Source organism: Panthera tigris, chromosome C2, assembly GCF_018350195.1.
Source record: "Panthera tigris isolate Pti1 chromosome C2, P.tigris_Pti1_mat1.1, whole genome shotgun sequence".
Classification (NCBI taxonomy): domain Eukaryota; kingdom Metazoa; phylum Chordata; class Mammalia; order Carnivora; family Felidae; genus Panthera; species Panthera tigris.
The window spans coordinates 125,936,956-125,952,759 of record NC_056668.1 but is presented as its reverse complement, the minus strand read 5'-3'; the positions used below and the strand labels follow the sequence as shown (position 1 = coordinate 125,952,759).

General features: G+C 37.8%; 1 protein-coding gene across 2 annotated transcripts in view; it reads left to right on the top strand.

The window, feature by feature from the left end:
- Positions 1 to 15,804, top strand: part of PPP2R3A (protein phosphatase 2 regulatory subunit B''alpha) — a 217,867-nt gene that overhangs the window by 74,409 nt on the left and 127,654 nt on the right. For both annotated transcript variants that reach the window (XM_042956215.1, XM_042956216.1), the window contains exons 4-5: positions 8,459 to 8,725; positions 15,259 to 15,362. In XM_042956215.1, the coding sequence (XP_042812149.1) occupies positions 8,459 to 8,725; positions 15,259 to 15,362 (371 nt within the window). The remainder of the gene's footprint in view (positions 1 to 8,458; positions 8,726 to 15,258; positions 15,363 to 15,804) is intronic.

The window sequence follows — 15,804 nt, the reverse complement described above, 5'->3', positions numbered from 1 at the left end:
GTTCGGATGGACTTCATATATGCTGCAGAAGGCAGGAGAAAAGATCTCCTGATTTATTCCAGAAGGACATTGGGAAGACCATTACAGTTGACTCTTTCCATTATAATTGCCCACAGTTCCAACCTTGCTGTGGTTTCAAACTGGATTTGTAAACTACATATTAATAGTTTTCTATTCTTCTTCATTCTGATTAGTCCCTCCAAGGGAAACCTCTCACCCAGAAACACCCAGCCCCATGGGTTGTACTTTTCCTATGATCAAGGTAGAGAAGATAGAGTAGATCATAAGCCTTGTTTTGTAGTGAAATTCCTGATACTTGATCATTTCCCAGTAAAGAAGAGGTCACTCTAAAAACCATGTTCTTCGCAACTGTTTTTCGATTATATACTTGTCGAAACTAAGAAGTTTTAAGACTAACACATTCTGAGATCCTTTCTAGGATCAAGCACGTATACTTCCATACAAACACAAATACTTCATGATAGTCTTTTTCCATCAATAACTCCTTGATACAGACCAGTTCTTTCCTAAGCCCTTTGAAGGGCCTGGTCTTTTCTCCCTCTGATTTCTTTTAAAGCAGTTGAGTAAATAAAAACAGGAGAGCTCACTTCATCAAAAGATATGGAGAAATGTTTTCTTACTTAAGAGTGTAGCAAAGGGGCACCTGGGTGGCTCAGTTGGTTGAGCATCCAACTTCGGCTTAGGTCATGATCTCACAGTTCATGGGCTCGAGCCCCACATGGGGCTCTGTGCTGACAGTTCAGTGCCTGGAGCCTGCTTTGTATTCTATGTCTCCCTCTCTCTCTGCCCCTGGAGCCTGCTTTGTATTCTATGTCTCCCTCTCTCTCTGCCCCTCCCTTGCTCATTCTCTGTCTCTCTCTCTCAAAAGTAAAGAAACATTAAAAAAATTTAAAACAAGAGGTACCTGGGTGGCTCAGTTGGTTAAGCATCCAACTCTTGGTTTCAGCTCAGGTCATGATCTCATGGTTCGTGAGTTCAAGCCCCACATCGGGCTCCGTGCTGACAGCATGGAACCTGCCTGGGATTCTTTCTCTCTCTCTCTGCCCCTCCTCTGCTCTGTCTGTTAAAATAAATAAACTTAAAAAAAATTTTTTTAATTAAAGAAATTTTTAGAAAATGTCGCAGAGCAGGCTTTTAACCACTGTTCTGACTTTGAAACTTCAGAGATTTATGGGAAGTGAATGAAATGAAAATATTTGTTGTCCTTTGCTCCAAACCAGCATTCTACTAGGTATGGTAAGGAAAAGAAGAGACCATTTATTTATTATCTCCATACTCTCAGTACCCAGCAAAGTGTCTGCATATAATAAATGGCTAGAAAAATATTTGTTGAGTGACTATAAAATTGACCTTACCCTCAAGAGTTTACATTCTTTGGAAAATAATTCTCAGATTATAAAATACTGCAATAGAAGCACTTTTTACTTGAACATTATTGGGATTGATAGTTACTCAGTAGAGTATCACACATTTTATGTGTATGTACTATAAAGCATGTATATATTAAACATTTTTTTTAACTCAAAACAATTTATTCACATCTTTTGATAGAGGGCCAAAGCCTTTTCTTTGAGTGTTATGATTGGAAGTTGAAGTTCCATGACATCTTTCTTTAATAAATCACACTCAGTACATTTATTGATTGATTTTCAGCTTCAGCTTCTTTAAAGTGACGAAGGAACTTAAGTTAGTAGTGAAGCAATTCCAATATGGACTCCTTCTCAATTTTAATGATTTTGTTCTTTATCTCACCTTCACCTAATTTTACAGCAAAAAAATTTTAGTAATAGTTTGCCTTTACTGAATCTATAAAACAGTTCAACTTAGAGGTTTTATTTTCACTTTTAGGAATTTTAGAAACAACTTTTTTTTTTACACAGTCACATTTCATTAATTTATGTAACATGTAATTGAATTGAATAATTACTGTAAAAATTACCACCAGTGTAAACAAATGGGTACAAGCACAACCAACTCTTAATAAGCATACAACTCAACTACTGCGATAAGATATATGAGAGCATAACAGAAACTGTTAGCCATGAATCAGTGTGTTCCAGGCGTTGGGTTCTCCCTTTTAAAGGAGAAATGGGGGCGCCTGGGTGGCTCAGTACATTAAGTGTCTGACTTCAGCTCAGGTCATGATCTCATGGTTCCTGAATTTGAGCCCTGCATTGGGCTCTGTGCTGACAGTTTAGAGCCTGGAGCCTGCTTTGGATTCTCTGTCTCTGTCTCTCTCTCTCTCTTTCTGTCCCTCCCCCACTTGTGCTCTGTTTCTCTCTCTCAAAAATAAACATTAAAAATAACAATAATAAAGGAGAAATGGAGATCATTGACTAACCCAAAGAAAAGGTTAAGTGGAGGTCATTTAAGGGTAACGCTATTTCATTAAGAGAATTGTAGTAAGAGGGCTTACATAGTCAGGGAAGCTTTCATGAAATAGGTAAAATTTGAATTGGATTTTGAAGGGTGGTTAGAGTATATATCATTTGAGGAGGAGCATTCTCAGGAAAGGGATGAAAAGCCACCCCTCTAAGGCCACACATTGCTGCTGGGAAGAACAGAGGGAATGTAATTTAAGATGTGGTTATTTGAAAAAGTGTTAAATCATAAGTCCAAGACCTAGTGCCATTCACAACACACTTTTTTTGATGTTTTAATTTGGAGGTAAATAATGAAGGAAAAGATCATTCTAGGCAAGAGTATAAGAGTATAGGAAAAAAAATCAGAGAACACTGGAGAGCTCAGAGTTAACATGTAAGCCCAGTGATAGGAAATGGGGGGAGAAGGAAGGGCCCAAGTTAAAGCATTAGACTAATGATTTCAGTTGTAATCTTCTGTCAGCCATACTATATATTGAAAGCTTTCATGTATGATTTTGTATGAGTGGAGGATTCCCACAGCTTGAAAGAAAAAAATTTGAAAACCACAGGTTTAGACTTTTAAGCCCAATGTACACATTATCGAGTATTGTCAGAATGTCTTGAAAGGAAATCAAGAAAAAAGGTAAGTTGTAGGAAACAGTGGAAATCCAAAGAATTTAATTCCCACTAAATTAGACAAAAGTTCAGGAGAAGACAGTTGTGAGCTCTGTGAGCTATTTTTGGTTTAGGGGGTTATTTGGTGATATTTGGTTTATATTTTCTAGAAATAGAAAATAAATATTGATTGAATAATGTGATTGAAAATAAATATTGAAGAGGATATTTGAAGATTTATTTGTAAATGACTAAGGCAGATATTTAGTATATAATAAAATAATAGAATATTTTAAAAATTTGCGATTTCTTTAAAGGTCCTTGAAAAAGAATGTCTCACAAATTCAAGACATATGTCATTGCCATTTGATCATTTTTTGTACCTTTATCGTAGCTAGGTTTCACTCACATGTATCTAAAGCTGCTTTCTTATGGCATCCAATTGTTCTACTTTTTAAAAAAATTTTTTTAATGTTTATGAGAGAGAGGAAGAGACAGAGTGTGAGCGTGGGAGGGGCAGAGGGAGAGGGAGACACAGATTCCGAAGCAGGCTCCAGGCTCCAAGCTGTCAGCACAAAGCCCCGTGTGGGGCTTGAACCCCTGAACAGCAAGATCATGACCTGAGCTGAAGTCGGATGCTTAACTGACTGAGCCACTCAGGCGCTCCCACTTTTTTTTTTATGTATATTTCTTTATTTTGAGAGAGAGAAGGAGCCGGGGTTGGGGGGGGGGGGTCGGGTGGGGAGGAGAGAGAGAGAGAATGAGAATCCCAAACAGGCTCCTCGCTTTCAGCGCAAAGCCCAATGGAGGTCTCAAGTCATGAACCCATGAGATCATGACCTGGGTCAAAATCAAGAGTCAGATGTTTAACTGACCAAGCCAGCCAGGAGCCCTTCAGTTGTTCCACTTTCTTAACCAATACTTTGACAATAAATTTCAAATGTGCCCAGATCCAGAATCACTTCCAAAAAGGTATATTAGATAACTAAGATAGTTTTCTACACACAAGCCAGGAAAAAATGATCTAATTTTAAAATATAAGACCAACAGATCTTTCTGTATTAACATTTCAGGATGGAAGTTTGTTTTTCTCCATATTTTAACTGGATATACCTAGAGGGTTTGGGATATTTGCTTCCCTTCAAATAAGAAATAAAAAACTATTCTTAAAATTATAGATTCAAATTTGAAGTGCAGCTTGTTCTTTTTTCAAAAAATACCAAATAGCAAAACCAAAAAAGCTTTACATGTTCTTTTTCTAATAGTTTGAGGAGAAACTGATTTACATGGATTGACACCTCATATACTCTGAGTTTAAGAAGTTAGCATTATCTGAGAAGTTGCTATTTTTAGGTCCAACTGTAATGTTTCTAACTTTGGTGCTAGAGTAGTGGGTGCTTGCTTCCTTTCCCAGAAGGCTCTCTATTCTCAACATGTGCAGGTCAGTTTGACACAAAGCTATCTACAAGGAGCAACAAGCCCATTGCAGGCGTGTTTCTAACTTGAAAATTATGAGCAGGTATTGGGAGCCACTGGCTATATTTGGGAACCAGCTGCATGTCAGTACAAGCATGGATTGTGGTCCCTGGAGACTGGGAGAGCACAATGCTTGAACTTAATTTCTTTTGGAGATAAGAAGAAAATACCTTTCTACCTGACGAGATTGACAACTTACTAAATCTGACTATCTTCAGAAGTGTGCTGGACAGTTGCTAAGTAAACATCCACTTTTCAAAGATGATGATCAAGGAAACATCTCTACGAAGGGACCCGGATTTAAGGGGAGAGTTAGCTTTCCTGGCAAGGGGCTGTGATTTTGTTCTCCCATCAAGGTTTAAGAAGCGGCTGAAGTCATTTCAGCAGACACAGGTTTGGAACTTAGGTGTTTCTTTTAAACTATTTTTATTACTAATAAAACCACCCAGTGAACTAACTTACAAATAATTTTACAGCTCACTTGATATTAGAGCAAGGAATTAATCTGTGTCCTCTATTCAGCTATTTGCAGAAAGCTATTTGTAGAGAGATTCCAACAGGTTTAAAAATAGACCTTCTGGACCTGAAGTACAGTACTCACATTTTTCTCTTGTAGAGAGGGAATCTAGTTTTAGAGACAATAAATACACCTTAACAAATATTTTACAGTTTACAAATTTTAATAGAAATCTCTTTGAGAAATTAGAATTTCTTGTTGGCACTTTGAATCGATAAACTATGTTTGTATTAACATACTTAACATCTGTAATGAATTGTTTTTAAAGTATCAGTCCTGGTTATCTCTTTTTTTTTTTTTTTGAAGGAAGAACTAGTTATATATATAGACAGTTGTGTGGGTGTGCTATAATATATGTGGGTAGCAAAGGATGGCAATTAATTTCTGGGTTGTCCTCCCTCAGCACGCTGTGATAGTAAGTCATTTCTGCCTGTGATGACAACTTTGTGGAACCCATGCTTACTTGCTTATACCCATAAGGCCGGTGTTTTACCAAACAACTTGCCTCACCTTGAATACAATACAAATCAAGGGTCATATAAGTGATGGTCACCCAGAATCCAACAAGAAACCATAGTTTTATAGTTATTCTGATCCAGGGTACTTTCAAATTGAGTGAACCATATGAAGTTGCTTTAAAAAAAAAAAAAAGTCAAAAATGGTCAAATATTGGAAATGCTACAATGACATAGTAGTGTAAGGATATCTAAATGATACTATGTTTATAGGCTAAAACTGAAATGTAGAATTGAGATATTTTACCTAGCTAGTTCTATATTAATGCTGTTTCTAAATTTGAATGATACAGTTTAATTCAAAATGAGCAGATGCTAAACTTGCCAGTAAATCTGACAACTTTCGCATTACTGTCTTTTAATCTATAATATTTATAAAGGGTCAGTTTTATTAAACTAAATTATGTGTCTTTCATTTAATTCAGTGGAAAGAAAATTGATAACACATAAAAGTACAAAATAAATGCATTTTTTCTTTTCCCTTTTAAATATTAACATCAATTTTATTAAATATGGGATTAACCTATGAATTGATAAATACTTGCCAATCAGTGAATTGCTTCATGTTAAGAAGTACAGTAAGGAGAAGAAGGTACCTTATATAATTGAATATTTCCCCTTTAAATAAAAACCGTGACAGGTAGCCAGGGTTTGTTCTCAATTGTTACTTATTTCTGTCAAAGTAAAAGTGTAGAGTTAATATAGAAGGTCTTGTTCTAAACCTTCTCCACTAGCATGTGCTCACGAAACAATTGGGCTTCATCCACAGTGGCACCAGTGGTCTTAATCCTATGGTTATAACTTCCCAGGATGTCACACCATGGGAAACATTTTGGGGAAAGAAAAAAAGAATTTTCATGATTGTATACTTGTAGTCTCATAAACCTCTTTGAGCATAGAATAACAGAAAGGGAATGACAGTGATATAAATGACCTATTTATATATAAATGTAAAGCCCCCTGAAGAATTATATGCCTTCTTGTAGAAGTTTAGGAACAGTGTCTACTGTTGTTGACTCCTGGGACTGTGTAATAATATTTACAGATTTAGCATTAAAGCAGAGAGAAATGTTTACTTAGAATAGATTATCAATTTGTTAAATCAGAAGTGGCTTGTAAACTTTAAAGTGTTTTACAAATGTAAATGATTATTTTATTTATTATTGAATCTGAAGGATCATGCTAAATTATGTTTAATCTTTTGAGAATCTCATGCTTTGGCCTTATGACTCATTTTCTTAAATAAGGACATATCTATGCCTAGCACTGTTCTGGACCTTTTACCTATGTTACTTCCTGTAATTTCCTGTAATCTTCACAACAACTTCTAAGAAGTAGGGGTTATAATCTGCTTTATTACTAAAATTCTAAAAGGTAAAGTAACTTTCCTGAGGTCACAGAAGCTAAGCATCACTGTTTTCTGTTAAGCTTTTCATATTTCATGAGCCTCACTTCTCTCTGTGCCATTTCTTCCTTGACTTTGCTTTATAGGGGTGACATTCTGATACTGCAGTAAAGTCTTGGTGTGACCAACTGGACTTTAATGTCCCCAGTAGTAGTAATGTATGAGCAGACTCCATTCTATGTATTAGTGTCAGATATTAACCTGAGACGGGCCATGTATGACAAAACCAGATTAAATCACATATTTGTGTGAATGAAGTTTATCTTCCTCTAATACTCATGCTTTTCAAGGGTAGCCAAGATTTTTATCCTGAATGTAAAGATCATGTTATGAGCCCATATGTCAAAAGGAAATATGATATTCAGATCTACTACTTCACATAAATCATTATTCAAATTTTAAGAATGGCATTAGCACAATTTAAAGAAAATGAATATTTGAGTAATATTTTGTGTTCATGGTAGTCAACAGTCATGTCCATCTCTCATACTTCATGTAGTATATAACACAATGCCATGCTCATGCGCCTTGATAGATAATTTGGTCAAAATTAAGAGAAGAAATTAAAACTCTGAAAATCTTCATGGAATCTCTTTTGGTTTTTCTGTTAGGAAGCTCAGAACTAAATTTAGTCCTCATTGGTAAAGTAGTCCTCTACCTGAATGTTAGTGTACCTCCCCTCCCCTAAATCATGGATAATCTTAATCTCCTCATTGCCCTCCTCCCTCCCCTACCTCACTTTTATGCTCTCTCCTTTCTCATGTCTCCATATGGCATAACACCTCAAATCCTTTTTGGAAAAAGGAATGATATAAACTATAAGTGAGGTAATAAGCTATGAATGGGGTTTGGCCGTGATGAAATTAATGACCATGATCCTTGCCTCTTAGAGGTTACCAAAAATGAAAGTAATGTGTATCATGGAAAAAAAAATGGCATGCCCCAAGGGGCAAGTAAATCAGTCTGGTGGAAGATATCCCGAAACTAAAATGCTTTAATTTTCTTCACAAGACTTTTCTCTGCATCATGAACTGGCAGTGATTTTACCTAGACAAAGTCAAACTAGAGAGAAAAAGGTAAAAGGATACCCCTGACCAATACATTTTAGATTTATGTATTTTGAAAGAACTTATTCTGTCTGCCTGTTGAAGGAGAGGTAGAAATATGAAGAAAGGTGAAGAATAGTCTTCAAAAAGGATTTATTATTTCCTTTTCCAACAGACTAAGAATACAGCTTGAGATTCTTAATGTGTCAACTAACATTACTCTTAAATATCTGGCACATAATTGATGGGAAATGTACTGTAGGATTTTAAAAGCATAAATCTGTGTAAATTCAGGTATTGATAGATAATTAATGTATTTATTTAGTATGGATAGGCATTCCCTAGAAGCACACTTATCATCCTCTACAGTAGAGTGAGCTCTTACTGTCTCTAATTGTGGCTGCTTGTATTTATGCCCAACTTCTTGTTACTGGTGAGGACTTTCAAGAAGTATATGCTGTTTAGAATTTCTGTGTTTCATAATCACATTCTCCTTCCAGATTCAAAATAAACCAGAAAAGAAACCTGGAACACCACTTCCACCTACAGCCACCTTTCCAAGTAGTCCCCGACCTCTCTCCCCTGTTCCTCATGTGAATAATGTTGTGAATGCACCATTGTCCATAAACATTCCACGGTTCTACTTTCCTGAAGGACTCCCAGATGCCTGCAGTAACCATGAACAGACTCTAAGCAAAATTGAAACTGCTTTCATGGATATTGAAGATCAGAAAGCAGACATCTATGAAATGGGAAAAATTGCAAAGGTAATATAACTACTAAATAATGTATAATCTCTCTTTCTCTAGCAATCCCAGTCTTCCTCTCTTCAGTGCCTCTTTGCTCTCCTTTTAAGCATGGCTAGGTTTTTTCCTATGTTGAAAAAATGTATTTGATCCTGATATATCATCTGTGGTCCTATTTCATGGAACTCATAAGTTTGAAAAAATCTTAGTGGTCTTCTAGTCCATCTTCCCATTTAAGATAGGAATTCCACCCATGACATCATTAACACATAAATTCATTCTCTGCTTGAATGCTTTCAGTGACCAGAAGCTCACTATCTTGCCAAACAACCTGTTTCATTATTAAATATCCTTACTTGTTAGAAAATTTTTCCTCGTATTGAATATGAATCTTTTTTCGTTCTTACCCACTAATCATAACTCTTCCCTGAGCCAGGCAAGGAATGATTGGGCCAGCTCAACACTAATTCTACTCAGAAATAAATGGATTTTCCACTAGGAACCAAGTCTTTAATATTTTCCAGTATACCCACCTGCTTCTAATTAAGATCTTAGCCTCTCATGCTAGGACAACTGAATATCTTCAGTAACTGGATCCTCCATCTCCAGTCTCCTAGAACAATTAATACTGAGCACAGAATCAGATTTTATTTGATCATGCCATTCCCTAGCTCAGCAGTATTCAGGGATTCCTCCCATCTATAGCAGTACTTTGTTTTGTTTGGGTTTTATTTTTATCATGCATGTAAATTGAAGAGTCAGATCATATCTCAGGATTTAGCAGTGGTTTCAGGTGGTGCTGCAAGAGGCAGAAGGATTTAGTAGACTAAGGTTTGCATGTGGGCAAGTAGGAGACCCAGTTGAAGGTCCCAAGACCCCATGCACACTTTCACAGTTCCCCTACTTTCAGGAATAATATTTTAAAGTTTGGAAACTACTGATCTTGAAGATAAAGCCCAAACTACTATTACCTGCATGAGCCTGACCTACTTGCCCTCCCACAGGCATGCCTCTGCGTTTGGGCTCTCATACTTCTCCCTTCCATAATGGGCTTCCACTCCTGACAACCCCCGCATAACCCATCTTTTAAGACCTAACTTCTATCATGTCTTTGGAGAAGTCCCCAAATCCCTACTCCAGTCATGCCATGTCCTTTTCTCTACCTGCTGTCAGAACATTTGCTACTACTATTAAATAATTTGTAAATAGAGTGGTTTTAGGGGAAGTGAAAAGGAATTCTTTTATTCCCCCTTTGTTCACCCCCCCATCTTAGAACTTGCTTGTTGATCCCTTAGATGTTTCTAATGAAAAGTAAACTGACATTGCAAAAATAAGAACTCACCTATCTCTACTTATTTTAGACATGAGGAAACTAAAGTCCCATGAGTACCTGAAGTCACAGAACTAGCACACGTCAGGAGACAAGTCCTCCAACTCCTGGCGTTGTGCTGTTTATACCGTATGTTATCTCCCCTGAACATATGCTAACATACCATTAGCAAACTTCCAGTCAGTATCCACCCAAATAAATCACAGGTTCTTTCAGGGCACTGCCATTTTCTTACCCAAAGCTTTGAGAGATGGCAACTCTATGAGCCAAGATGGTAAATTATCTGAATGGGCTGGAACCATGAATCTAAATCCAAAAGACAGAATTCAGCAAGGCTGAATGAAATCTACGTTTAGAGATAACATGTTAACTGCATAAATGCCAAACGGTTATTTCTAACCTGGAGACTGTGAGAGAGAAACAGGCAGTTACGTGGACTGTTTCAGGCAGGCAGACAAGGAGAAACTGTCCAGATTAAGGGACATAGTAGTTCCCTGGTGCTGTGCTGGGCTCACCACATCTGGAAAGCCAATCCAGATGGCATTTAGTGCCTCACTGACAGAGACCTATAGCCTGTTCTGTTTGGAATACAAGTCCTGTAGGACTTCAGCCTTCCTCTGAATATTCCCAACCCGTGACTGAGGGTCCTATTCTCCTCTGCCTTTCTGTTGCCTTGTCTCCCCACTCCTACTCTGGTCCTCCCACCCCTGTATTGTGGTAGCCCTTGCCCTGCTCCATGGTTCAGTGAGAAGAGAGCAGAAAAGCTAAGGACTCCACAGATGGTCAAGAGAGGTGTAGGAAAGAATGTAGTCCAGTCAGGGTAGGGGTCTGTGCATGCTGGGGAGTCAGAGGAAGGACTTTGCTCTTTCTAGGTAATGAGGATCAATCCGTATGTGATATCAGGAAAAACTGCCAGTGTTGAAGCTGACAACATAGAGAAATTTAAAAATTGTGTTTAGCCCTGGTAATAGTAACATATAACAATGTACCGCTTACACCAAATTGTCATGTGGCACAATAGCCAGTATACATGTACTGTCTGAATAACTTGTCTGAATCATACTTGATTGTAGCCCTCCATTCCCTTCATGAGTACCAGGTATTTGTGTTCATTGCTCGTAGACCTTAATTGTCAGCTCACACATCAGGGTAAATTGGTCATACTTCAAAAAGTTAAAACTAACATTGCATATAAAAATGAAGATGGGTACATAGTAACCTCAGTAGGTATCACAAGTGTATTGGTTTGTCTTGTTTTGTTTTGCCTTACTCAGTTCATTTTATTGGATTTTGCCTCTTCATTTTTTAGATCATTTATTTTTTTATTTTTGTTATTGTTGAGGTATAGCTGCCACATAGTGTTAGATACTAGTTTCAGGTGTACAACATAGTGACTTGACAAGCCTATACATTATGCTATGCTCACCACAAGTATAGCTAAAAATCATTTATTTAAAAAGTTTAGTTAATCATTTCTTCCATTTAGCTAATCCACATTTCATCCAGCATTTAGTTGGCTGTGGCTCTTAACATGCACGAAGCAGTCCTGTTTTCAGTTATTTTTTACTATGCAGATTGGTCTTCTCTGACACTAGGCAGTGGACTCTATGCCTGTAGCACCTGTGCTGCACGTGCTTGGATTCTCATGACAAGCTGGTTGTAGGTAAAGGAGAAGAAAGACAGCCTTTAAGGGACAATGAAGCAAGAGGGGGTTGGAGCAATCAGTGAACACTTCTCTGAATTCTTGTAGTCTATAAAGCTCTTTGGAAGGCCAGCTTGAGTTTGCAATCCACTCTTAGTGCCACTTAAGTGTAGCTGTAGGGACTGGGGTCTTTTTTTTTTTTTTTTTTTTGAAGTGCAAAGAAAACACTATGTTTATGAAATCTGCATCTGTTGGTGAAGTTTAGCTCATTCATCTTTGACCTCAAACAGCCTTAGAGAAGTTAATCGCAATTTCTGATTAAATTCTCAGTGTGTAGTTTGTACTTTTTTCCACAGCTCTAAGTGATGACAGAGAAGAAATTAATCTAGAGAATGAATCTAAGAGAAAAGCAGTGTAGGAACATACACTGAAGAACAGTAAGAAACGTGCTTGTTAGAGACTGGGCCAGAAGACTCGCCATTGAGTTTTGGCCTCTAGCAGGAGGTTGAGGAAGAAGAGTGAGGCTGTCTTCTGAACCATACACTGTCAGCTCCTCTTTTCTGGCTGAGGGAGCACTGCCTTGACCTGTCATGCCTGTGTCCTGTAAGCCAACTTCTCTGTACCATTATTTCTTCGTCTCCAGTATGGGCTGAAAATACCTGCCCTCTTCTTCGTGGGGATCATGTGATGATCGAATGAAATAACATTTTAAAATGTTAAAGAACATTCCACATGTGTTAGGTAATCATCTCTTCCTGTTTGACTCATTAAACAACTTGCTTTCAATTCTTTATGTTGTTGGGCCATTCTTCGATCAAATTATAGATGTTCAGTTTTCCTTGCTCCAGCAACTTTGATTACCATAGACTGACTCTTGGTACCTCCCCTAAATCTGAGTTTCCTAACCCCATTTTCTGTATCTCTCCATATCCCCACTTGTCATCCATTCTTTTCCTTTGCAAAAAGTCTTGACACTGACTTGTTCTCTCCTCTGTTAAAGTCTCTGTTCTGCTGCCCTCGGATTAATATCATTTACTTTTTTGGGCTTCTTATTGATCTCCTGGCTCCCTTTATCTTAATTCTTTGATTTTTGAGCAGGTGCAGCCGGCCATACATTTTTTTAAGTAACCAAAGTGTAACATCTGCATTGCATTTTTTTCCTTTGTCATTTTCTCCAAGGACTAATACTCTCCTGCTGCCTAATACATGGCTACTTAGGGTACCCCACTATGAGAAAAATAGGCCAGCCCTTACCAATCTATTTTAAAACATATCCATTCTATACATTATCTCTTAGAATTTTGCCTTTGATTTTGCCTTTGACATAGAAATTTATGTGTTGGTCTCTCTGTCACTTACTATTCCTTAGGAGCTGACATGTATGCATTTTAACAGAAGTCTTCTAGAGAAAAGAGTATAATTCAAGCGAAAGAAAGTTGTTTAATAGTGGAAGTAGCCCCACAGGATGTAGTCAGCACACAGCCCCAGGTAGTGTTTCAGCTAAGAATGGTAACCACTTCCTGAAGTTGAGCTAGAAGATTCCTGAGCCCTTCCAATTCTAAAAAATCCGTGAGTGACTATAATGGTGGGAGTTTCAAGCACTTTGGCAAGCCAGTTCCAATCTCTCCCTCTATGTACTTTCTCCGTTTGGGGCTCTGCACTCTTGCCTCTATAATACAGACTATTCTTTTAAGCTTTCCTAGCAGTTGCCAGTAGCCTGTCATATCTAAGAACATTTTCTTGGCAAACTACCATTCTGCATGAAAGGGAGAATTGGAAAGTGGATTTGACAGTTTACCACCCAAAGGATATTAATTGTGAGCTTTGTACTTTGGCAATCATAATTTACACAATAAACAAAATCCATTTGGTTGCTAAGCAACACCTTTCCCTCATTCCCGACCTCATTGGTGGTATTTGACCTTTGGACTTAAGAAATCTTAAGGTCTACCCTGTTTGCAGAACATGCTTGCTTTAGTGGCCCAGGCAGGAGCAGCCTCTTAATTCTGCCCTGTACTTACCTCCCATGGCTTGAATTTCACCTTCCATATCCTCATCTCCGACATGAATCCAGCAACCTTGGGTGTTCTGTCATCATAACTCAGAGTCATTATCTCAGACGAGATACTCTTCAGGCTTCTGTGGTGATTCCACATGCACTGAGACTTCACACCAGGAACAGCTTCTCTAGAATCCAGTATGGATTCACATCTAGTGAGCCTCCAAAGGAAAAGCTTCCATTTTTAGAATGATGAAAGCTCAACAGATTCTGTGTCTAATATGAATAATAAGACTGTCTTTAATTACAAGATACACCTCTTTGAAGGGGTCCAAATTTGGGAGTATGTTTTATGTGCATATACAAAATTGAGAACATTAAGAGACTATTTCTCTGCTATTATTTAGATATTATTACTTGAAAGAATTTTCCCTCTAGGAAAAAAGTAGGTAAATTTGGTAAGAAGTCTTTCTTGTAAGAGTATAATTAATTGAAAGAAATAGCTTTTTATTGAAGAAACAAAATCAACACCTTTTAGAGTATTACAGTTTCATATTCATTCCCAGCACCTCCTAAGGCTTCTATTATATGTAGTCATTTGTGGTTGCTTCTAATATATAAATAAATGATAGTGTTTAGTTTTTATCTTTAATCTTTTACCTGAATTATAACCATTTAAAATAGATGCCTGTCTGCTTTGGATTTTCTCTCTCTCTCTCTCTCTCTCTCTCTCTCTTTCTCTTTCTCTTTCTCTCTCTACCCCTCCCCTGCTCATGTTCTGTCTCTCTCTCAAAAATAAATAAACACTAAAAAAAAAAAAATTGGGTGGCAGCGCGGAGTGGGGGGGAGTTGGTGCCTTTGTGGCTCAGTTGGTTAAGCCTCTGACTTAGGCTCAGGTCATGATCTTGTGGTTCATGAGTTCGAGCCCCACATCAGGCTCTGTGCTGAAAGTTCGGACCCTGGAGCCTCCTTCAGATAATGTATCTCCCTCTCTCTCTGCCCCTCACCCCCTCATGCTGTCTCTCTCTCTATCTCTATCTCAAAAATAAGTAAATATTTAAAAAAAAATTTTTTTTTAATTAGATGGCTATTTTCTTGAGCAATCTAGACTTTTCCAGTTCTTCCTGACCCTGGGGCTTAATAACATAATAGGCAAAGGAGAGAGGGAGATGTGTGGGAGAGTATATTAATACCAGTGACCAAGTATTAAATGTGGCTGGCTGTAGGACATATACAGCCATGACATTCAGTCATTTTTCTTTTTCGAAGGTAGAAAATATATGATGTGAGAATGGTAGGAAGGGAGACTGGTTACTTTATTAGGAAAGGGAAAGACATATCACTGTAGATGATCTTGGAGAAAAGGTCAGATGGATTTCCATTTCCTTCATTAAACATGGAATCTTCTTGTTTCCCCTCTGTCTCTTTCTGAATCTACCATACCTGATGTATTTGCTTCTGCCCCAGTTTGGCTCCCTCAAGCACCTGTGACACAAAGGCTAAAAGCCACAAAGGCCCATTGTTTGGCTGTGTCATCATTTCAACACCCCTTGGCTTACACTGTATTTGTGTTTTATTTGCAGCTCTGTGGCTGTCCTCTTTATTGGAAAGCCCCCATGTTCCGGGCTGCAGGGGGAGAGAGGACAGGATTTGTGTCCGCACAGTCATTCATTGCCGTGTGGAGAAAGTAAGTATATGACCAGTCACTCCAGGGCTAGGCAAAGAATTGTCTGGTTCTCACAAGGTGCTTTTTAAAGGTCACTTATTTTACACATTCATTAATTTTTCTTTACCCTTTATTTCAACAAGTAAAATTCAGTGATTCACACTTATTTATAACCACACAAATTTTTTCCATAATCTTTATCTACATGTCTCTAATCAGTGAAAGAGATCTTCAAAGATACCTTTTTAGTAACTCTTTGATAGTTTCTTAGTTTTACTTGTTAAATTTGGGTCTTAGAATTTGACTCTGGTAGCAGTGGCATAAAAGTAGAGTCTCCTCAGGGCACCTGGGTGACTCAGTAGGTTAAGTGCTTGACTTGATTGCAGCTCAGGTCATGATCTCACAGTTCATGAGTTCAAGCCCCATGTCAGGCTCTATGCTGACAGTGCAGTTCCCGCTTGGA